General features: G+C 30.9%; 2 protein-coding genes across 8 annotated transcripts; one reads left to right on the plus strand and one right to left on the minus strand.

Moving 5' to 3' along the window:
• Positions 1 to 139: 139 nt before the first annotated feature.
• LOC141460788 (uncharacterized) lies at positions 140 to 10,868 on the minus strand. 4 transcript variants are annotated; one of them, XR_012462370.1, is made up of 9 exons: positions 10,703 to 10,867; positions 10,446 to 10,589; positions 10,214 to 10,368; positions 9,663 to 9,813; positions 6,756 to 7,208; positions 5,628 to 5,918; positions 5,150 to 5,258; positions 3,598 to 3,885; positions 140 to 683 (listed from the first exon to the last, which is right to left on the minus strand). XR_012462370.1 is itself a non-coding variant. In XM_074141109.1 (9 exons), the coding sequence occupies exons 2-9, from the start codon at positions 10,492 to 10,494 to the stop codon at positions 623 to 625; spliced, it is 1,479 nt and encodes a 492-aa protein (XP_073997210.1). In that variant the 5' UTR covers positions 10,495 to 10,589; positions 10,703 to 10,865; the 3' UTR covers positions 140 to 622. The 4 variants fall into 4 exon arrangements, 2 of the variants coding, with proteins under 2 accessions (XP_073997210.1, XP_073997211.1); XM_074141109.1 differs by having other exon boundaries at positions 3,676 to 3,885; positions 10,703 to 10,865; XR_012462371.1 differs by having other exon boundaries at positions 10,446 to 10,868.
• A 1,388-nt stretch (positions 10,869 to 12,256) lies between these two features.
• On the plus strand, positions 12,257 to 23,952 carry LOC141460799 (uncharacterized). 4 transcript variants are annotated; one of them, XR_012462373.1, is made up of 5 exons: positions 12,261 to 12,854; positions 14,593 to 14,825; positions 17,556 to 17,620; positions 19,030 to 19,900; positions 21,095 to 23,952. XR_012462373.1 is itself a non-coding variant. In XM_074141146.1 (4 exons), the coding sequence occupies exons 1-3, from the start codon at positions 12,528 to 12,530 to the stop codon at positions 17,599 to 17,601; spliced, it is 606 nt and encodes a 201-aa protein (XP_073997247.1). In that variant the 5' UTR covers positions 12,261 to 12,527; the 3' UTR covers positions 17,602 to 17,620; positions 21,095 to 23,952. The 4 variants fall into 4 exon arrangements, 2 of the variants coding, with proteins under 2 accessions (XP_073997245.1, XP_073997247.1); XM_074141146.1 differs by lacking the exon at positions 19,030 to 19,900; XR_012462372.1 differs by having other exon boundaries at positions 12,262 to 12,854; positions 17,556 to 19,900.
• The last annotated feature ends 946 nt before the right edge of the window (positions 23,953 to 24,898 follow it).

The following is a 24,898-nucleotide window of genomic DNA, read 5'->3' on the forward strand; positions in this document are numbered from 1 at the left end:
AGCTCATGAGTGGCTTAACCTCAGCCCCCGATACAGTTTCCTTCAATGTAACGGTGTATTGGACTACTTAAACCTTTGGAAGTCTTAATGAAAAAGTGTTTGGGCTTCAAAAGCTAATTTTATCAGAAAAAAAAAGCACTACAATTTTAAAAGTTATATTTTTCATAATTCATGATCAGTGTAAAATGTGTATATTTACATATTAAAAAAAAAGTAAAAGATAATGAACATAATAAATATACAAAATGTTTGCAGCAGCAGTCATTTATAAATATTTTAGGGCTTACTAATAAAAACAAAATAATAATCACAGAACAAAACAAAATTAACTCTACAGAACTTGGATAAAATAAGCGTAAAGAAAGACAAATAAATTTAGCTACTCCTGCTGTTAATAATAATTATTGTCTCTATATGAAGGACAGGTGGGTATCTATACAGTTATTTATAGAATATAAACTACAAGAGGCGCTAACTTAAACCTTATATGCGTCTTTGTTATATTTCAAAGATAATGTAGATCTTTCATTTCATACAATTAATTAATAAAATCTGAGTAATTTAAAACCAAATTATATATATAGTATTGGTAAAAACTATATCTTGTAAGACTTTTTATTTATCAGTTGTCGACAGTCTCGGAATCAGAGTTTTCAAATAACAGACCGTCTCGAAGGCGGTTTCTGAAAAAAACAAAACATTCAGAACATAACAGGTAGAAAAAAAAAAAGGTTATACAAAAATTAAAGAAAAAAAAATTATATGAACTTTCTTAAAAAAAAAAAGCCAAAAAAATTTAGACCTTGAGAAATAGTTAAAAAAGGCCCCTTATATTTTACTGTTATAATTTTAAATTCTTTTAGAGTGAATTCTTAACTAAGTGCTTAATTTAATTATTTTTCAATTCATTAATTTTTTTTGAAATAAACTTAGTAAATAGAGACTAAGCACCATTCATTTGTTGGACAAAAAAATAAATAAAATTCAACAGCAAAACATCAATTTAGAGGAAGAAATTAAAAAATAAATATTACTTTTAAGAGAAAATTAGGGCTTGACGTGAGACAGGTAACAAATGAAATGAATTTCTTTGGAATATTTCAAATAGGTATGCAACATGTATAAGGTAAATAAGCCCCAGGCATGCTTTGTACAAAATTAATCATTAATAAAAAGTGAGAAGATTGTTCCGCCGATCAAAACTGCTAGGCGATTCAGCTAGCTTTAGAAGTTATTTATGTCTTCCAATACAAAATCGACAGTCCTTACTATTTGGTGCCACAGAAAAAAGTAATCACTCTTCAAATCAACCGATTATAATGGCGGATAGTTAGGAACGATTAGGAGAAATTAGAAAACCCAAAAAAGCTTTACATACGCCCAGTACAGGAAAAAAGCTACAGGGTAGGTGGCGTCATAAAAAAGCTACATGCTATGGACGAGGCTTCTGAATTCCTTGGTCAGTAGAGGATGGAAGAAAATGTCTGTAGGAGGTAGAAATAGGTTGAGATTAGTGATTACAGAGGCTCGCTTCTTTAAGCAGCCCAAAAGTATGTTCATAATTTCTAAAAAAACATACACGTAAAATCACACCGATTCTGTCTGGAATCCAAAACACAGAAATCCTTTAGCTGTATGTAATAAGAAGCATGTGAGTCAACTAAATATCCGTTAATTAAAATACTGACGCTGCGATTTACTGAATAGAAAGAATGTGCTCAATTTGTGGTACAAAAAATCCTTATTTTTTATTTTTGGTTTTTTAGTTTGCGGAAGCTGATTAGTAAATATATTTTAAACATATATTAGTAAAACAATTGTTTAATCAATATTGATAGCTGATGACGAAGTGGCATTCCTATGAAAACAGAAAATAAATATAATTTTATTTTAGTTCGTTAGTTTGTTGTTTCACTAAAAAACAAAAACTTATAAACTCTCGTACTATGTAATTCTAACGATTTATAATGCCCGATGTAATTATCACAATATTTTTATTTTGTTTTTTAAAGTTTTCAAAAACATAAAAATTAAAAAAATGCACAAAATTTTAACGAATTATAAAATATTTAGAAAATTTAAATCAACAATGATGTTTCATGGACAATTTCTTTAACAGTAGAGGTTCTTTTATGATTTAAATCATCACTTACGAATTTTATAAAGTAAAATCATTAGGAAAACAAAAAAGAATGAAAAATACAAAAAATATCACAAAATCAAAAAAGGTTCAAAATTTTTAGGTAATGCACCTCTATTATTGTTTTATAATTAATTTCAAAAAAGCCATGGCAAAGGAAACGAAAATAATAAGGCAACCTCCAACTGCTACACTGTTCTAAGAAAATCAATTCAAAAAACTCCGATAAAATATAAAAATCAAACGAAAGGGATTATGTATTAAGTCATAAAGTAAAACATGCTGGACAATATCAATACACTATTTTACTTGAGTAAAAAATAAAAGAAAAACAAAAACAGTGTTCTGAAAGCAAAATGTATCTTTTAGCTTGTCGAGAATTAGGCTTTACTGATTTCCTGGATAATAGATCTCTTAGGTAGAAGATTAGGCTTTAAAACCACCTGCAATTGCTAAACAACGATTGCCTTGCCTTGAGCTATACAATAGATCTTTTAGGCTACAGTGGATTTGTCTTTTCTAACTATTACCTACGAGTAGAGTGTAATCTGAGGGGAAAAGAGAAACATATGGGTTTACCCATAAAGCTTATTATATGTAGTGCTAAAAATATGGTTAAACCACAAAAAATAGTGCAAAAAAAAATGAATAAAAATAAAAGAATTTGGCAATAATTTTCTTCCCACTAAGATGAAACTATCTAGTCACCAAAAAAGAAGAATAGAACAGAATAAAACTGATAAATGATTATATTAGAGACTATTAGAAGGGCATATTTAAAACAAAATTAAAATTCAAACCATTTCCTTCTAAAATAAAAATGAATAATACAAATTTATAATTAAAAAACAAAATGTAAATTTTGCGAATAAATAAATGTGCTATTATCCACAATAGCAATTTTGTTGTGTTATTTATAAAATATTTTGCATTTTCATCTAAATATTCATCAGGAATAATATTACGAGGGGTATTAGGTCAAGCGTGATGAAGCCACTGTTTAAGACGAAGTATATAATTGATTAAAATATATCTCTGAAGCTGGATGGAAATTCAAATGAAGTATCAGTATGCTCTGTTGGATATAGCGAACAATTTATTCAGTATTGGGGATCCAAAAACCTATTCGTGATTAGAAATGAACATGAGCATCTATAATTAAAACAATGAACATTATTTACGATAATTTTGTCCAGCATCATACTTTTGTAGGATTATTTTATAAAAGTTTTTTAATACAGTATAGTTTAAATTAATTTTCCTATGATAAAAAAAATTTAAAGTTGGTTTTAAGTTAGATACAGAAAAATAATTTCTATTTATTGCTATGGCTTTTGAAAATGACCTAAAAGTGGAAAAAAAGTGTAACTTTTTATACTTTTTAGAATTACAATTTTTTTGTATAGTGGAAAAATTAGGTTATTCTTAATATCTAAACTAATGATAACAGTAGTAACATTGAATAGAGTGAGCAGGTGGAGGAGGCTGATAGACAGTGAAGGAAGGAGGAACACTCTCACTGCATGGAACCGTACTTCCTGTTGGGTGACCAAACATTGCTCGGGCCACTTCCGGATCCACTAACACCTACACCACCACCGCAACTACTTCCCCCTTCCTCCGAGTAGTCTTCATGTACTCTTGTGAATGCGGAACTGACTGCTTCTCTCAGCCGTTCTCGAAAGGTTTTATATTCAGTGTCGTTGCTTTGGGAAAAATCAAAATCAGCTACCTCTATTGTGTATCTGAAAAAAAGGAAGCATAAAATTCATGATATATGTATATGATTGAATGATTACATTACAATTTACATGAATACAATTATGCATATACAAATAGTAATAGGTTAGTTCAGCCAGAAAATGATTTGTGACTACAAGGACAAGCATAATGAAAGATCTGTGTTCCAAACCAATTTCTGACCATCCAAATTAAATTCGAGCCGCTTTATGATCGATCAGAACAGCAGAGAACAAAACCATATAGGGGCAGACTGGACATGTGCAGTTGGCAACCGCAGAAAAGGTTCCAAAAAATGTCAAAAAAACAGAAAAAAACAAATGATATTATACGTGAGTGAATCAAATATGAACCGAACTTTTGCTTTAGAACATTTATTGGTACAGTAAATAAAATTTTGAATACACCTTATTTTTCTATATAATCTCCTCTTTTATTTACACATTTTTCCCACCAAATCGGACGTTTTTTAATTCCGTCATCAAAGAATGAATCTGGTCGTGTCAGTAGCCAATTGCGCAAAAACGTTTCTACACCATCGTCGTCGTCAAAGTGATACCTCCCAGGGGTGTAATGATGCACCCACGTCTGATCACAGGTGACAATGTGCCTTAAGAAAGCATCCCCCTCTGTTCGATATCGTGTCAAAAGTCTTTCACAGACGGGGAAGACGGTTTGCTTTCTGCTCTTCGTCAAGAGGCAAGGAACCCACCTTGCCGACACTTTTCGGTAACACAAATCATCTGAAATGATTGATTAGGCACTCCCATACGATGTTCCGACGTGGGCAGCAATTTCCCATATTGTAAGTCCGGCGGTCTCCTTCAATCTTCTTACGGATCGCAAGAATATTCGCGTCACTGGTGCTTTCGGAAAATGTTTTGTGCCAGTCGTAGACTTGGGTCCTTGAAAACGTGTTTTCAGCAAACTGTCGACGCAGGTTTTACGCCCTCCCGGGACAAAAATTTAATAATAATGCGTTGCTCAACAGACATGTGTACCTCTTATTCAGAAATGGTGCTACTAACATGCTACCGAGTTACTCCGCTCCTCTTTACATCCCCACACTACACATATTATGACGTCACGTTATTCACTTCACCTAAGCAGCGTCAATGAGAAAAGTCTGGTTAATATTTGATTCACCTACGTAATACGCGAATTTAAGGCTACTGTTAGTATGGATTTAAATTTCATATGTATTGAATTAACAGTAAACAAATGTTTACTGACAAATTTAAGTTTAAAGAATGACTAAAATTATATTACCTATTCCTGCTCTGAATATAGTATGCAACTCCAAATACAATGAGAACAACAGCAACAGCACTGCAGCTTATAGGCACTATTATCACTGAGAGCTGTGCATGCTTCTTTTCTAATAAAATAAAGTTCGCAACAAAATTAGAATTGGTACAAACAAATTTTTTGTAATAAGCTTAGTATTAGAGGGAGGGGGGAACTAAGATAATAAATATGTTAATATAAAAGATCGCCTGTTTAATTTGAGAGGCGTCGCTGTCATCACTTCTCAAACATCATTTGAGAAGGTATATTATTAAAACGACTATAAAGACAATTTAATGATTTCAAAATTAAACATAATTTATCAATTAAATTATCAAATTTATCATTTCTTGTGAACAGAGAAATGAAATTATAAAAGATCGATATGATTTTCCTCACTCCATATCGGTAGGAAATAGATTTAATAGAACTAAAATTATATTTTAATTGATTTGTTTACCATTATAGGTAGTTACAGCTACTGGCTTCACAGCAGAGGATACACGATTTCCAAGTATGAATAGTACTGTATAAACAGCATTCTGAGGAAATAAATGTACCACAGTGATGTTACAAGATTGTGTTTGCCTTGAATATGTACACGTTTCATTTTCCGTTGCATTGTAAACACCAGGAATAAATCTTATACAGTGATAGAAAGGGCTTGAGCCCGTGCAAACCAATGTCAGATTTAACACTTGTCCATTTTTAAGCCAATTAGTTCCTTTAATGTCTTCTATATGAACAGGTTCTAAAATAAATTAAAAATACGTTATACATGAGCTTTTTGTTTTTTTAGATAAATTATAAATTATGTATTTAAAAAATAAGCGCGTCGTAATAGCTAAACGGTGAGAGATGTGAGTCGACAGAGATCCTATGACGGACGGGTGAGTTTTTGGAGAGGTTGCGGCGAGCTCTTATACAGCAGTAAATTTTTCTCAAAGGAGAAGCGATGGTGGTAGTGAAGTTATTTTTAGATTGGGACTAATTTTTAAGCTTTGACAGAATTAATTTTATAGAGGGTTCATAACATCTGCTGCTTCGCATAAATTTTTTTTGAAGTTATTGTCCTATTTGTGCAATTTGTTTGGGACAAATTTTCGCTTATGTACGACAATGCTCGACCAAATTCAGCAAGAATTTCGACACGGTTATAGACAGAAGAAGTGGCACACAATTATTGCATTTGGCGATTAGTAAATAACTATTTTTTAAAACCTGTAATCAACGAAATTTAAATATGCATAACGATTTTTTTTTCCTTTTTCTGCAAACCCAACACATCTATGCAATTTCTTTTTTTTTGGCATCACCAAACATTAATTTAAATAAATTAGAATTTTAAATCGGCTTGGAAAGCTTTTTCAAAATTCTATAAATCACTGATGCTCTCAAATGTGTTCTGTAATTTGTTACTGGCATTAACTCTGACCTGGAGAATGCAGCTATTCTGCTTTGTATTAAAAATAAATCTAATGAGTGAAAATCAAATATAGATGAAGCAAATAAATGGCTTTCTTATCAATAAATAGTTGAATTTAATACTTACAATTAATTAGATGGATAAAAAAAAATAATTACTCACCAGTTGGTACAACACTTTTGGAAAAAAATCCGTAGTATTTTCTAGGTAATGTAGGCATCAAAGGTAAAGAATCATCACAATCATCAGAGGTGATTTGTTGTGATAAAAATGGATGTGCTACAGTTGTAGTATTTCCTAGTAGTAGAGATTCATCACCAGCTACTGTGTTATTATCAGTACCTGGAGGTGATACTACCACAAACACTCGCATTTTTAATTCTCGATCAACATCACTACTACTGTAGTTATAAGGGAAACTTAATCCCAACACTGGTCCAAGATATGTACATCCAAGAAACCAATATGAAGTAACAACAGTACCATTACTGGAAATCAGTTTAGCATCTGGAGGTGACAATGTTACTACATGTGTAACATCTTCTTTTACAGATACATATTTTCCTCCTTGGATAATGTTATTTTGAATTAGATCAATCTGTCCATTTAAAGTTGCTGAAACAGAAATTATAAAGTTCTTATTATATAATTTCCTTTTTAATGAAATTTAACCTTTCTAAGATTTTTCCTGTTATGTATAGTCACAATAAATTGTGCGACAAGTATTACTGTCAGTGAGTAGAAGAAATGATTTTTTCATTTCATCAGATATTTAAAGATGCACTTCTATTAGATGTGGTGTATAAAGCGAAGAATCTCGAGTACGATTTGGCAGGACATATTTTTAGGTTAGAAGATAACAGATTAAAAAAAGCCTTTAGAGAGTGGTGCCTGGCAAACCAGAAAAGAAGAAGTGTAAGACAATTTGTTAGATTGAGAAATAAATTGACAGAAATAACAGGAACCAATTACAGAGAATTCGCAAGATTTCGAATAAAGTGGAATAAAATGGGAGAGGCCTTTGCCTAGAAATGGGCCTAATTCCAAGGAAGAAATAAAAACATTAATAAAGAGAAATATATATTAATATATTTAGCAGAAATTATTTAAATTTTAGAAATCAAATAAAGGTTTCTTCCATTTAATTAATTAAGAAAGCCCCCGCACGGTAAAAAGATGATTTACAGATTTTGTCCGAACGTTTGTGGATTGCATCAAGGATGTTTACAAAAGCCCTGAAAGATTTCTATTTCTGAAAAATTTACAGACTATTCAGCGAAGAAACACTCATGGCTGGTATAATGCAGATGATTTAGTTCTATTAGAACTTCCAACCCCTGGAAATTCAGAAGAAGATAATTTGAGCGAGTATAGTATTTTAGAATAGATCGCGAAAAATATAAAACTTGGTATTCAGTAATGGCTGCAAACCGACACTAACAAAAATAGCTTGTTAAGCAGGGAATCAATAAAAGAGGTTAATAAACATATCTTATTGTATTCGTTCCCTGAAAGATATCCTAGTTTTATAATTTCCAGGTTAGAGTTTCCAGGTTTTTTTTGGTTTATCTGAAATATGTTTTTAAGGTGATAGACGTCCAATATTATTCGAAATATTTTCAAAACAACACTTAAAAGAGAAGGGATTAACTCAGTGGTTAGCATATACTACATTCCAATGCCCTTACATTTTCTCTTCCTAGAAGCTTCTTACAGCTCACTGCCCGGTGATGGACAATGTTCTCTGTACGGGAGAACACTGTCCGGAGGAGGCAGTGCACAGTAAAAAGCTCCAGGTGCCAATTACTAAAGATGTTTGCGCGCCTTAAATAAATGATAATATTTATTTCATAACTAAAAAATTAACACTTACTTCACCCCTGAGCTTCTCTTACATGTTTTTCCATCTTTTAAAGAATAAAAAAAAGGTATGTTTATCCTAAATATGTGATGGTTTATCAAAAATGTTTTGTACATGTTTGTGGTTGTTCCAATACTCTCGACACAATACCAGCATCAATATTTTGCTTGCAATATCAACTAGAATACTCCATATTATTCCAATTTCTTGGAAAAAAAGCCTTTCTTTGCAATTGAAGGTCAAATGAATTTAAAAAAAAAAAAAAAATGTTTCTTATATTAATGCACTATACTTTTAAACTATCTGAATCAATTTAAACTCATATAAAATGCTTTGAAAAAATTCAATTCAATTATTGTTAGAAATTATTTGATTTATTAAGGAAATTGCACAATATTCTCATTCACACAATACATTATATTGAGTTTTTTCATGTGAATTACACTTTTTAATTTTCATATACCTTAAAAACATTTGTCCGGAAAATTTAAATTATTAGAGAGTTTTGGAGGAGTTGCGAATAAAGCTATGTCCTAAGCTGCCTCTATTGAATTTATGAATTTACAGTACTAGGTTAACAGTTGCAATAGCAGAGTTGTATTCAAATTAAAGAAAATTTAGCAAAACTTTCCCAAAATAAAACTTTCAATTACATTCATGAGCACTGAGAGTTTTGTAAAACGTTTCAAATATTTTTTTAAATCCCTGAACTTAACTTTAAGTTATTAACTTGTTAAAAGTGCTAAAGGTAAAGAAACTTCGTTTGTAAGATATTCCACTAAGTATAAAACATTTTTACAGTCCATTATTATTAAAGGAGTTCTAATGATAAAAATTTTCATCTTTTAATATTCGTATAAAACTAGTAAAATAATTTAAAAGCTATGAGACAAAATATTTTATTACAATTAAAATTTTGCAATTCTAAATGCAACCAAGTGTTTTTGTGTACTTCTAATAATAATAATAATAATAACTACATAGTTTTTACATCATACATTTTGAATAAATCAAAGATTTAATTCTGTTTTAGTTTTTGTCACTTATTAGAAACAGATTATAATGTAGCAATGTGTATGTTACTAATGGAAAAGAACTTTTTAAATATTTATCTTAAACTAATATGTAAAATAAGATCCAATCAAGAAAGAAACATAAGAAGTAATGTTACCTTAAAACGAACTAAATTAAATTCATTTGATACTTACATGTGATATTTATTGTAATTCTACTGCTGGCAATGTAAAATGGTATTATATGTGTATTTTCCACTTTTACCTCCACCTCATATGTACCAGGTGCGTAAATGTTACGGTCGTATGTTATGTTCCATACTGACATGCTCATTTGACTCACTACCTACGAAAAAATAAAAAATTTAAAAACATTTAACTAATTCTCAACAACGAGAACATATTTTCGCGTTTAAATTATGCTTAGCTTAAAGTTAATTGACCGATGACTCTTATAAACGATGGAGAAAACGTTTATGCAGTTTGTTTGAACAAATGAGACCTCTCGGCTCAAATGCTCAGAATCGTTACAAGAAATAAATGGAATGAAAATGATTCAAAATATAATTTTCTTTCAGATGTCTTCTTTGAAAGAAAGAGTCAAGAGCAAAATGCCTGGCTTGAGCCCACTCAGTACGTAATGCGAGGAAGAGTAGTAAAAAAAAAAAATTACATCGATGAATAACACGACTCATTCCCATAAATTAATACATAATGATGAGTATGAAATGAAAAAATATAACTACCTTGTAAACATGATGTGGAATCGCGTTGTCCTGCCAGTAAAATATAAACTTTCCTGAAGGCTTATGACTTTTTTCATAAAGCTGAGCCTTGAATGAAATGGTTGCTCCCAATACCACAGGCCCATCCTGTTCTATTTTCACTTCGTAACCATGAGCTATAGAAAAGAAATGCCAGGTTTGCAAAATAATGTAACTCAATTTACACGAGAACACAAACGCAAATATAACTCACCAACGCATATTAGGACAACTGTAACGCAGGTAAATGAATTAAAGTACATTGGTTATTTAGATTAGAAATCAGCTTTTGTGCATGGATATAACTTAAAAAATGCTGGTACGTATCATGAACCATAATACAATTAAATCATCACATCTATGAAAAAATTACAAGACGAAATAAATGCAACAAATAAATAAGCGTGAATTGAGACTTCGAATTTGTTAGGTAAAATGCGCAATATACATGTCCTTCAATCAAAAACTAACCGAAGGATTTTAGGGATTTCGTTAAAAACTTTTTGAACTACTGTTACTCCAAATATCCATTACCACCAACTAGAAAAACATTTGGTCGCAATCACCTGCATTAATCACAACCCTGTTGCCACTAAGAGATAACAAGAGTGACTGTATCGCAATCTATTGAGGTATAATATATAAGATTGTGACGAAATAATTTATTACTCAGTTGGAATGTTGTCAATAGTCTCCAGTTTGGACAAAAGATAGCAGTTGCACCACTTTTCCCCTCTGTCACTTTTTGATTTGAAAAAATTAAAATGATTCTTTTCACGATGGTCCATTTTCTTGAAGAAATCACTTTAGAAAATCTTATAAGAACTCTCACACTATTTTTTCTTCTACAATTCTCTAGGTTTTTCCAAACTTTGAATTTTTACTTGATGATACTGACTTCAATGTAGGACTATTATAATAAAGGGATGAAGGAAGCTTATCGTCCCAGAACCTCTTCTGAATAATTATTTTCATAAAAAAAATCAAAATAAGCGAAGGCAGCTGAACACACCTTGTGCCATAAGGAATAAAAGAAATACATACAGGTTCAAACATCCTGGCATATTCCTGCTACTCGTCGATATATGTACATAAAACAAAAAATCAGTGTTTGGGACGGAATACTTTCTGCAAAACTGAATACCTTCTGCCTCTTAGCAGTGCAGTTCATTATTTCAGTGGAAAAGACTGACCGCGCTGGAAATCGCAGATGTTAAATGGTCCAGCTGCGAGAGTTTTAAACAAACTTTAGCTTCTTCTCAGACTACTTGTCTGTGCTGGTGCATTTCCCTCACTGGTCTTTGTTAAAAAAAAAAATTAAAAGAATAACCAAATTCTTCTTTCTATTAAAATCATTAACGTTAGCCCTAGAGGCCCAACAACGATTCTGATGTTGACTCCGCATTTTGTAGAACTCTAAACCTAGTAATCTGGGAATGATTCTAAAGTTTATCCATTTTGTTTTTAAAGGTGCATTACAGCTGAGAGCTGAGTAGTGTTCTAGAATGTGTGAACATAATTGTGCAAGTAGGTAAGTACGAGTACCCTGCATGCATTACTGCAGGAAGATGATTGTTCTTAGTGCCTTACACCAGGGCTTACGATAATAAGAAGGTATTGGTCAAGGTCGATTACGAGATACCACTTATTGAAAATAAGATCACTTTATTAGGACTTCCTCATCCCTTTATGTAATATTAGAAGGAATTCAAAATTACATTTAATTATGAACCTAAATCTATAAATTGGAAAATCTGAAGTATTAAACGCAAACTGAAAAATAAAATGACTTCTAATTTCATATGTAAATATCATGGTTAATTTGAATATGCAATTGTTAATTTTTTAGATATCGGAGTATAAAAAAACTATACGAGAGTGTCGAAAAAGTTTAATTTTAGACTTTAAAGGGATTTGGAATTAATTGAAGGATTTCATTCGGGAATATCACCCTCTGCGTTGTATAATAGAAATAGTAAAATGTATATATGCTATTATAAAGTAACATCTGGACGCTGGATGACATACATACCAGCAGCTGTATATTATCAAGAAGGCTACTTAATCGTATGGTGCACAAGCCAGCAAGCCACAACGAGAATTGTTAGAAGGTGTGCTTAATTAGTGAAATTTTGCTTGCATTGGTTGGTGTGATATTAATTGATGTTTTTTTTAATCGATTCCCATGATTTCATTTACAAAGTTGCAAAAGTTGTTGATTTTTTTATTGGGTTTCGGGAGTTGTTGAACGTATTGCGTTGAAATGTAACTTAGTGTTTTCTGTTTTTGATAAAAAATGAGTTCAAATTTAGAAAACAATTATCTCAGGCTCAGAGTAAGACAGTTAGTGGATTCGTACCCGGAACCTTCAGTACTGGGCGATTGTGATTGTACTTCTTATTCATATTTTTTGCTATCTATAATACTTTTAACTCTGGGTGTTTATATTACCGTACCAGCACTCGGAGGTGCAGATCATTATGTTTTCTCAAATCTTGGCCATATGTGGTTAGTTGGCCCTATATGCATATGCTGTGGTGCTATGGTTGCAATCAAGAGTGTACTATATTTAAGAAGGAAGAGTGTTATAAAAATGCTTCTTAGGCAGAGAGCACTACTCAGAGTAAGCACATTCAGTTTTGTTTTCTTTACACTACAAAAAAGTCCTTTTGTTTTTTATATGATTCAATGTTCCTTACTTCTTAAAGTAGTAAATTTTTGGAATTTGTATTCGTCTGTTCGCTGTTAGTAACTACCATGATTTTACCTTTATTTCAATTAAATATTTTTAAAAAACGACACATGTATAATCTGTCAGTCACTATTTTGGTATTACTATTAAAAACTATTCAATTACAGTTAAATAAATAATTGACGTGTATAAATTAAGTTGGGGAACTGCCATAACACAAAAAGAGTTCAAGTATATTGTCTTTTAATTAATACAAACAATGTACTTAAAACTTTATTTATGTAGAAAATAGTGGGGTATTTACGTCTAGCCTCAGATCTCTTAGATTACTTTAGATGTCTTGGGGTTTGGACAGTGACGCTACGACACCGAAAACAGGGTATATTGAGAAACGCATGTTAGAACACCTCCTACAGGCCTTATCTATTGAATTATATTCTAGATTTTGGTAAAAAGTCCTGGACAAAGTATGGAGGCAGAGGTTTTCTGCTGCAGTATCGTCTTCTGTACTGCCTCACATAACATGCTATGCAGTGTTCAGGTGCTTGTGATTTCTATTTTACAGAAGCCCATTAAGGGACGGTCATTTGAATGGCGGTAACCTCTTAGAATCTTCTAAAAATAAATAGTCATGCATCAGTGCTGCACTTCTGATAATTTTATTTATAATTAAGTTAATAACTCTTATGTTTTCATATGTGACTCATTGTTGAGTGTTCACTGGTTGAAAATACATGAGATGTCAGTGTTTCCATTCAGCTCACAGCCCAAGAACTCCTCCATCGCCCTTGAAACCTTAAGTGACAAATGTTATTCTTTTAAAGTAAACCATTTAAATCTCTTTACCCTAATTGCACATTTTAGCACCGTGATGCTACAGTTTGGAAATAACAAATTATAAACTTTCAAAAGCATTTTAACTTACACATTTAATAATTTCCAGTCAACCGATAAATTGAAACCAGGAAGCAATATTCCACCGAATAAAGGATAGCAAAAAGCATTTGAGAATGTCTCACAACACTAGATTGTTTTATCAGGGCCGAATGGATCTAAAGTTATAGTGAGTCTAATGTCTGAGCATTGCAGGCTTAGAAGGTATGAGCTTTGGTGACTGGAGGGGTTTTCTAGGTTTCCGTGAAAAAGTCAGCGTTCAACAAAAGGACCCCTCATTCTAACTTAGCTTTAAACTATAGAGGCGGCTTTTAGGCATGCTTTGGGACATTGGGCTTGATAACTTGATAATCGGTGCGTGTCACAATAGATATATTTTTCAATATTCTATTCTAAGTGCAATTGAAAATTTTGAAATCCTCGTAATCTGTGAATCTACAAAGAGGTGTTTTTAATCATTGTCAATCCCTACCCTGATTATGATAAAGGTATTTAATTTAATTGGATCAAAAAATATTCATTTGAATAACAAAAGATCAAACAATGACAAATGATTGAGATGGATCACAATGAAATTAATAAACCATTAAAGAAATGTTTAATTGAAATAAAAAAATATGAAAAGTCTTCTTAATCTAACAGCTGATTTCTTGTTAATAATAATTATATTGGGCTATTGATCATTGAAATGGAATTATATACTAAATTTACATTACTAATGCAGCGTTCTAATTAATATGTGTTGAAATTTCTGGTTTAAATTTTTTACTTTTAGGGTTTACAAGAATTAGCCCAGCAAGCAAGAGGTCCAGTTCCAGACAGTGGAAGTGTTAGTGGAGGTGGAGGAGCAGTTTTTACCACGAGTGGAAGTACTTTGACGCTTCCTCCAGCTTATGATCTTATTGTTACGCAGACGCCAAATGAAACGGAACATCCTCCTCCGACTTATGATGAAGCGATGCGATTAGTACAAAGAGAAAAAGCAAATCAATCTACAGCCTCAGTCACGTACTTATTACAATTAACTTTTTATTCTTTTTTAATTATCATCTTAGCAAGTTCTTAGAGAATGTTGAAAAAAGGAGCGAATTTTTTAAGTAGTTAGAAAGGACATTGTAGGATCCTTGTGCATTTTACTGTATATAGTATTGTGTTACTTTTCCAAAATTCCTAAGGAAATTTGCTTGCTGAACGTTATGTAGTGGCATGATGTAGCTGTTTTGTAGAATTCGTTGTATATTTATTTTTCTTAAACGAAAACCGCGGACAATTTTTGGCAATTAAATGAATATACACATAACCTATAACTTTTTTTCTTACTAATGAAACAGTGATCTTTTGCAATCAAAATTTCGAAAATTGAAATTATTCTGGAATTTCATTTTTTATCTAACCATCCTTAAATATTTGTTGAATGCCCCGCTGTACTATGGGTGCGTTCCACTTGGCGACCACAACGACCACGACCACGACCGCGATTTTGGCCGTTCCACTTGCTTGTGAGCGTTGCGATCGAAAACCCAAGTGGAACGGACGGTGGGCGTTTTAACCGTTCATGTAAACATTACATATGGCGGCCTCGAAAATAAGTTAGAAGCTTGAAGAGGTTATTTTTAATTTAAACCCCATTTATAAGCAAATTTATAATAAACTTTATTAATTATTGGTAAAGCTGACTTATATTAAAAGAATATATTATATAATTCAATTTTTTATATTACATTTTGGAGTATTTATAAAATTTACGTTTAAATAAAATTAAAGTGTCTTTTGTGACAACAGTAGGATATTTATTAATGCAACGTAATAATGCTTTAGAAAGTTCTTTATCTAGTTCCGATTAGAGTGGAATGCAATTTTACAAAATCGCAATGATAAAAAGCGAAAACTTAGGCCACGTATTATTAGCTATCAGAGTAATTGATCTTTATTCAGATGAAGAATTTAAAAGTTATCTCAGGTAAATGATTTTGTGTTATTCAGTGATTTAGTGTGTAAAGGGATAAGTAATTATTTATTTATTTATTTTTTGTAGACTTTCGAGAACCACATTCTATTATTTACATGAAATAATACTTTCATTTACATGAGATAATTTTTTCCGTCGCCATATTTTGTTTTAAAAATTGCGCCAATTCTGAAAGCCCACTTCGACCCAGCTTCTAAGGTGGGGCGTTGTGGTCGTTGTGTGAGCGAAAATAGTGACGTCATTAGTGACGTTTTCGCCACGACCACAACGACCGCGGTCGCCAAGTGGAACGCCTGAAAGTATGTTTTGGTCGTTGTGGTCGCCAAGTGGAACGCACCCTATGAAGGTCTAAAATGAGCATCTCTCACGGACTTGGTGATCAACCACTTCTTTACCTTTAGTGCTCGCTCGTCCAAAAAAAGATGTTAATTTTGTACTCTCTCAAGAAGTCCATCCTATCCCAAACTAATTTGAAGCGATCTGTTGAGGAAAAAAAAAAAGAAAGTTCGCTGAGTGCTTGAATGTTTGGGAAGATGACGAATAGGAAATCAATGTCTAGATGTACCTGAAAAATTTGTTTTACCAAACTTTAAACAATGAGGAACTAGAGCTCTATTGGATTTGGGAATAGCTATTTTATTTTACTGAAAATGCTTTATTGTATATCTTTTAAAAACTGATGAACTATAGTAGAAATGAATCTGGACAGTGTTCTCATTAGGAACGTCTTATTTTACTTACGATACCTTTCTGTTTAGCTTTTAAACGCTGAGAAGTAGAGCCCTAATGAAACCGGTTTCATGAGGCCTTCAGCTAATATGTACCATCTTTGGTATGCCACTTCCACAAAGCCACACTCTTGATCGCTAGACCAACACCTGCCCATGTAGAAATATAAATTGTTTTGTAAACATTTTAAGGGCACTTCTGAAAGAGAGGGGGTAATTAGTCTATTCTCTAAAGTCTCATTACAGTATGTTGTACTATATCATTGAGTAATAATAAAAACCAAATGTGGTACTGCATTTCAAAAATCTGTTGATTAAAGTGTCACTTCCCGAATAGATTTTTCAGTATTTTGATTTGATAGATTCTCGTAAATGGCTCTTATGATTTTACTTAAACTTTATATAGTAATTGAATACATAAAATTTACAACTTTTACTTGAAAAGTTTTCTCAAAAATTTGATAAAGGGTATTTCTAAGAGAAGTGGTGAATAGATTTTTTCTAAAGTGATAAGAATTGTTGTAACTGAAACATTCGGCGTTTAAATTTGTTGTAAGAGATGGTTGTAAGTGTGAGTTCATCAATTTTTTTTTTAAATATTATCAATTTATGGCTGTTTAATTGTTGAAATGTACCAGCTAGCACTCTGTTACAAGTCCTCGACTGCTCAAACTTCGTACTGATAATGAGTACGATACTGAGTATCAGAATACTGGAACAGAACTGAAGAGAAAGCCGTTTATCGGGTTTTATTTGTTACTTAGTTACCAAGGTTATAAGTGAACACTTGAGAGGTTGGATAATGTAGAAACTAAATTTAGAACACATTCTTCAGTTATTTCTATTATCTTCTTTACATATTAATGCTCTTTATTATGTTTATTTAAAATAAATATTGCATGAATGTTAACCTAGTGTGTTGAAAAAGGATTATGCTTCTGATGGTTGGAAGGTTATTGAGTATTTATTTTTGCCTAAATGTAATGCTGGGTATTCTAAGCTGCAAAGTAAAATCCAACGAAAATTTTAATTTTTTTACAGTTCAACAGTTGATGATGAGTGTACAGCAGGTAAAGAAACTCCATGAAGATTACCAGCAGTCAGCAGTTAGTTTTTTTTTAAATTTGACGTTTACTCTTAAGATATTTTAAGCTTGACTACCCGGGTGTTGTGGGTAGTAGAAAAAGAGAAAATAAATTTCTTATACTTTATTAGTTCCAAATATACCAAGCTTTTTATATTTGACGTTTTAAAAATGACATTTTTTTTTCAAATAAGACTGAACTTCCATAAGTGTGCCAATAAATTAGTTGAGAAGGGTTATTAATGTCTGGAATACCTATGTTGCTAACATTCCACTGTTTTTACAATGGAAATCTTAAAAAACAAAAAAACAAATTCTGGTATAGCCAATCTAATTTTATTTTCTACTGATAGGTATTTAACTACTGCTTTAAGTAACGCATCACTCAAGATTTTCACTGTTTCTTTTATTTCAAAGATATTTAGCATCACAAATTTGGTAAGAACGTATGTATTACTCCTAACCTCTTTGGATAACAGTCGTCATAACCATGACTGAGAAGGTACATATATTATATTAACCCTACTTTACAATCTTTCTTAATGTCATTTAGTTCAGTGGAGTCCAAGTTAATCGGAATGAGAGCAAAAAATTAATTTGGTAGATTTAATAGATTTTGTAATCTAGTGAAGACAATTTAAAATAAAAACTTTATTATCTTACTGAATATATCCTCTTGCATTCAAAGGATAATTGATACTTTTTACCGTTTATTTTGTATCAGATTTTAATTTTCGTCTACCTTCGCAGTTTCATGGCGAAAATTTGGCTTATACTTTTGATGCTTCTGTTAAAATAAAAGACTACGAAAACTGGTCTGAAATATTACACATTCTATTTTTTCTCTATTTCTAAATTTTTCTGTCATTAAACAAACTCACGATAAAATTAATAACACTCACCCAAGTTGTAACCAAAGAAGATCTACAACTCCTTAACTATTACAGTGAAATTAATGTAGTATATTTCTATTCTTTGCCTGTATATCAATATTAGCACCTTTAAATCTCTTTTCTTTCACAAAGTTTGACTCTACCTTGTTTTGAACATTTCTAAAAATATCTTGGAAAACTGTTTGTTAATGGTCTTGATGAAAGGATTGTACAATTGCGGCAGTATCAGAATTAGTAAGCAAAAAATAAAACCTCCTAAATTGACTGATAATCTTGAGTGATTCAATATAATTAAAATTATATCTTTTCTTCATGGAATCTCTGTCTTTCCGCCCCATTTGAATTCAAAATACAGAGTGTAGTGTTTATATTTTTTTTTTAACAATGTATGTTTTAATTAAATCATAAAAATCTCTTAATTTGGAAAAAGTATATACTCGTATAATATATTATAAACACATAGTATTTATTTGTAAGTATACTAATTCCAAGCAATTCATACTTTTCATGAAATAATTTATAAAATTAATTCTTTCAGCGTTAAAAAAAAGGTAGTATCTACGAAGTGCAAAGAAGATATTCAAAATTATTCATTACTTTAATAACAGATTAGTGCAGTTAGAATTAGGAACTAAATTTTAAAATAGATTTTTATATAAATATTTTTTTTTTTTTTAAGTGTGGGCTTTTTTAATGCTGACATTAGAAAGTAGAAAAATCTTCTAGTTAGGAAAATTTGCAATTATTTCATATTTCATTTATTTTCTTATATGTCGAATAGATTTGATGAATGCTGTACTGTTATCACATGTAGAATGCCACTGTAAAAATAGCACTTTGGTAGTTTAAAAAAGGATTTCATTATCTTTTTAAATAATAATGTTTGAAGATATGTTGACATTCTTCAACACTGCCAATAGATCATGCCCAGTTTACAAAGTGCCATTCAATTATTTGTTAAACGATTGAAAAAAAAAATATTTTTTTTATCGTAAACATTTTTATTTAATTTTATTTATTATTTATTTTACGTTGAGAAAGCTCTAAATTCATGGCCTTTATATAATCTTAGCTGTGATATGTATATTTTCATTTAAAGAGATTTAATTTCAGTGTTCAGTTGTCCGTTTTAATGATTATAATAAAATATATTGACAATTTATCATTATTGATTAAAAATTTGGTATTTTTAACTTTTTCGTAAACCTTAATTTAAACATCTTAATTAATTTTATAAAGTATCCTATATTCAGTATATTCTTTAACATCCAGACATCTGATGCATTGAAAGCTAAAATTTAGCATTAGCATTATTTCAGTCATTTCAATCTTTTGATTTGGGACTTTGACAGTACTTATTGGAATTAAAAAGGAGCTGTGATGAGAATTCATTGTGTCTTATTCTAATGGTGAGTTTTAATTTACACTAATAAATAAAATTATAAACTGCAAACTATTGAAACCTAAAAGGTGTTAAATTATCAACTTCTAAATAAGTGTGAACAACTGCATTTAATGCATGATTGTAAATTATTACCCCTTCTTATTTTTTAAAAATCATTTACACAGGCATGTTTCTTCGTATTTGTTCTTTCTGCTGTAGTGTTTAAACAATAAATTTCATTTTATATTGTACATTGCATTAATTTAGACTGCGTAAAAATGTACTGGGGTATTTCCTATTACTTTTAGATAATGTCCATTTTATCTAATTAAATTGTAATAGAATACTGTCAGTGAGCATTTTACCGCAAAATCATTTTTAGTATATTTATTGTTATTACCTTTTCAATTAGTGTGACTACTGTTGCTGTTACAACTCCTACCTAGAAGGGTCTGGGCTCTTCCAGAAAGCACTAACGTTCTCGTCTATTAATAGCTTTTCTTCATTATATTCTCACACCAATCTTCCTGAGGTCGTCCTTCGCAACATCCAACCACTAGTCTCGGTTTTTCCTTAGTATATTTTCCCTTCGGATATCCCTTCATATTTTTTAGGTAGTTTGGGAAGCACTGCCTACCGCCATCCTAGCTTTGATTTAGCGGCTTCTTTATCACTTTTTGTCATCAAAGCTCCCAGATAATGGAAACTTTTATTTTAGCTTTTAGCTTCCATTAATTTGCTCTACGTCTTTGCTATTTCCCTAATTTCTTGAGATCTTCATGCACTCAATCTTGTTAACGTTAATTCTCAGGCCAGTATATAATGCTGTCGTTTCAAATTCAGGGCCGAATTAGTAGGTTTTAAAATTCACTTTCAGTTTGTCATCTTTTTGAATATAGTTAAATTTTAATCGATTTTAAAGAAAAATAGATGACTCAGTTGGTCTTAAGTATACGTATACTACCAAATACATAGCATTTGTATTTTACTATACACAATAAAATAATCAAGGAATGATTGCAATATGTTAATTTCCTTAACCATTCAGAAAAAGTACATATAAATTGAAGAAAAAATGCATGATTTTCATTAATTCTCTCTCTCTCTCACATACACTATTATATATGGAGAGAGATAGAGAGATACATTTGTTTTTATTTAACATGATTCCAGTTTAATTTCTTTTTAACTATTTTTCCATTATTGCTTTATGTTTTAGATCTCGTACGAGAGTGGACCAAGATGATACAGTGACATGGGTGTATCCGTTGACAAATCTGTTAATTTCCGAATGTTTTCAACCATTAGATTTTTAAATATTTGAGTTTTTGCAATCTAAACGTGTTTTTTTTAGCGTTTTACTCCGTAGAAAATCTTTGGGTAACGAAGAAATATGTTATATATATACATAAAAAAAAAGATTCTTTGTTTTTAGCTTCTTAATTGAGTAAGGAGTGATAGGATAACTTGAGAACAGTGTTATATTATGCTCGGCTACAAAACTCAAGGCATTGAGTCAACAGTGCGTGCTAAAGATCTTTTAAATGCTTTATGTTTTATTATCAAATGAACACAAACCTTTGCAGAAAAATTTCATAACCTAAACCATGCATTAAGTATAGAAATATGTCCAATCAAGAGAATCTTATACAAAAAATTATTATTGTGGCTTCATATTGTCTTATAAGAATAGAAATAAATTGCAGTAGTAAGGTAGTGCAATGATAGCGACTCTTAAAACAATTGGGTTTTTATGATTGGATGAAGAAAACATGACATCATTTTAACAATTTTGGAACTTTTTTAGATAAGTTTTTTGTGATTTAAAAAAAAACAAAAAAAAGTTTTGAATTACTAATTCCCACTTTTTTTCCAATACACCACAATCGGTGCCTCCAGAGGATTTAAGCATTTTAGAACTTGATGTAACAGAAAACATAGGGTATGAACTTTTTTTTTTATGCTGAAGTGTTTGCAGCTTTGTATAAATAATAATTAATTATTCGGGCCCAAAATGGTAGTACTTAAAAAAAAAAAAAAAAAATCGTTTCAGGAATTCCTTAGCTTATAATTGAGGAAATAAGGAACGATATTTCAATTAACTTTAAATACATTATAATTTTTTCTAAACATTAATTTTTGAACACAAACCTGATCAATTTTAGAACACTGCCATAAAATTCTATCAGTTCCAAATTTTAGGTCGTAATTTCTGTAAATTTTTGCTCAATAGAATTGGAGATTTTTTCCGATTTGGAGTGTATGCAAAATCTAATTCTTTAGGCAACGAAATTTGATTAAACTCGATGTATTACCATACTGCAAAATTAATGATTGGTGTAGAACTGCTACTCCATATTTTTACAAAAATAATAAATATGATTTTTAGAGAACGAAAAAAGTTATCACTCTTAACAAACATTATTTTACTTATTTTCTCAAATTTTATTCCCAACTTTGCTTTGACAATGTACCGGTGCAAATTAGTATATCGGTCGAAATCTGAAACAGTCGATAATGGAAGAATAAATACTACTTGTTAATTCTAACTGAGATGCTTTAATATTCCTAATAATGAAACATCTGTAAATATCTAGATGAATGCAAAAGATACCCTTAAGAGAACAGATATTATTTTGTACAAAGTTTGAAAAAGAAGAGTTTATTTTGTAAAAACTGAGAAAAATGCTAAGCTCATCAAAACGATATGCTTCATCAATTACATATCTGCCTCAACGCTTACACCAAAACTTAAATGAAAGTTTTTATTTTTGTTCCGCATTTAGAACTTTCACTGATTAGCATTCCAGTGTGCAGTCAGAAAACGAAGGAGTTAAGCAAATTAAGCCAACGTTTATATTTTGGATCAGAAAAGTACTTACTGATAATGTAGCAAAAATTATTGTGTTTCTGGGATTAAATTACAAAGAAGATTTAGAAAAAACAATTATAGCCTCTATAATTTTAGGAAGTTGATTGGACTAAAGTTTAAATTAAATCAGCATGGCAGAATTGTCCTTCACGCCTGAAAGAATAGGCGTCCTAATCAGACAAAACTAGGAGTTTTGGTTATTTTATGTTCTATATTGAAAAGTTTGGAGTTCAATGGATTTGTTTTTTAATCATTTTAAATTGTAAATTTTTTAGGAGTTTATAATCCTACAATCTTCACTAGTATAACTAAAATAGCCAGAAAAAGCCAAAACGTTTCATTGTTGTGTTTTAGTATGACAATTTTTTAATTCAAGTGTTTTTGTAAAAAGCCTTTAATAATGTAAAATGAGTTTTGTAATGAATGACCTTAGTAATAAAATTGGTCACGATACAAGTACAATATAATGTGTCACAATACAATTAATATAATGTGCTTGAAAAAAATATTAATTTTTATATTGCCTGATAACATATTTCGTGTTATAAATACTTTATTCTGCTCTGAAAGAGTTATAGTACCTACAGGATGTCACTGATTGCGATTCAGAAGATCATTGTGATGTTAACCTCCGACAATGGGAAATGTCTTTAGCGATTGAATCATATGAAGTGTAACATAAGAGGAGATGACTGATTAGGATAAAATCGTTCTTGAAGTACCATTGATGCATATTTTTTGTGTTCTTAAAAAAAAAAAAAAAATCTTTCAACATGTTTGCTAATGTGTCACATATGCCTATTATTTTTATTCCAATCTTTTTGTGGAAATTGATAGTTTTTGGTTAAAGTTTCAAATGGAATAATAACTTTCTGTATAATTGTAATGGGAGCATTTCTATTATTTTCGACGCCAGAATTTCATTATTACTCTTATAAAGACAGTAAAATTCTTTACCAAGAAGTAATGAATGTCGAAATCATACTTACAATCTGCCGTAAATTTTAATAAAAGTGATTAACTTCTTTTCTGTTGTTGGCTGGGTGCTAAATGAACGGGAGATTGCAGATAGATTACTTGTTCAGTTAAGCAAAAACTTATTACTTGTTCAATAAAGCAAAAACTTTTCGGCAGGAAATCTTTTCAGTTAGAAAAGATCGATGGTGATTTCTATAAAAGTGCCTGACTAAAAAAATACAAGGATATTACAAAATACAAATAAATCATATTAATAACCATTCTATCTCGACGGGTCTCAGAGACAAACAAATAATTCTACTACACTTACCTGTCTTTTGCTCACAATAATTTTGAAAGGTATAATGCTAACTTAAGAAATATTTAATCAAAGAATATTTATACCAACTTATTATATATTTTAAATGTACTGAGTACGTGAAATATTTAAAAAATACGTTCTCTTTTGGAGATGGATTAAAATCCGAAACAGGTAAGAATCTCAAAAAAAAAAAGCACTAGACGGATGGAATCATTTGAACTGGCATTGTACAGTTAGCGGTCCCAACTTGAGTTCAATGATGTGACTCTTGAAACACGATATCTGGGTCTGATAACTGAGGTTCTTAACTCAGAGAGACTTCTATTGAGAGAGGCACCTGACCTATTTCATTCAATTGTCTGCTATAACTGCTGTGTATGTAGCAGGCGAGATCTCTCACTAAACAAACACCTTGTTTATATAAAAATCGGCAATGTGCTTTACCATTCTCAAGAAGGGAAATAACACAAGTACCTGATAATACTTCGTACGATGAGTAAAGGTATTAGGATGTCAACATTGTTATGAAAAAAAATGTATTGTCGGACTTCAGCGAACAGAAGAATAAAGCATCCATACACGTGTTAACGATGGCAATTTTTTGGATGGAGCTCTCACCAAACTACCTCTTTTTCAAAAATTAGTGTGTACAGAACATCTAATTTTCAATTCAACGAGATAAGTTGTATCTTTAGTGACTTATTCGTTTGCCTCCAACTGATTTTGGCGTTAAATCTTCAAGTCTACATTAAGTGCCAATAGAGTTTATTCTACGTAAGTTGTATTTCATTCTCGGAAAGAAATCTGAAGCCCTTTCTTAGTGTTTTATAGGAGATTATCACCTACAAAATCTACCTGTATGATATAATCGC

This window comes from Rhodnius prolixus, unplaced genomic scaffold (genome assembly GCF_049639745.1).
Source record: "Rhodnius prolixus isolate KJV_2025 unplaced genomic scaffold, Rpr scaffold_6, whole genome shotgun sequence".
NCBI lineage: Eukaryota > Metazoa > Arthropoda > Insecta > Hemiptera > Reduviidae > Rhodnius > Rhodnius prolixus.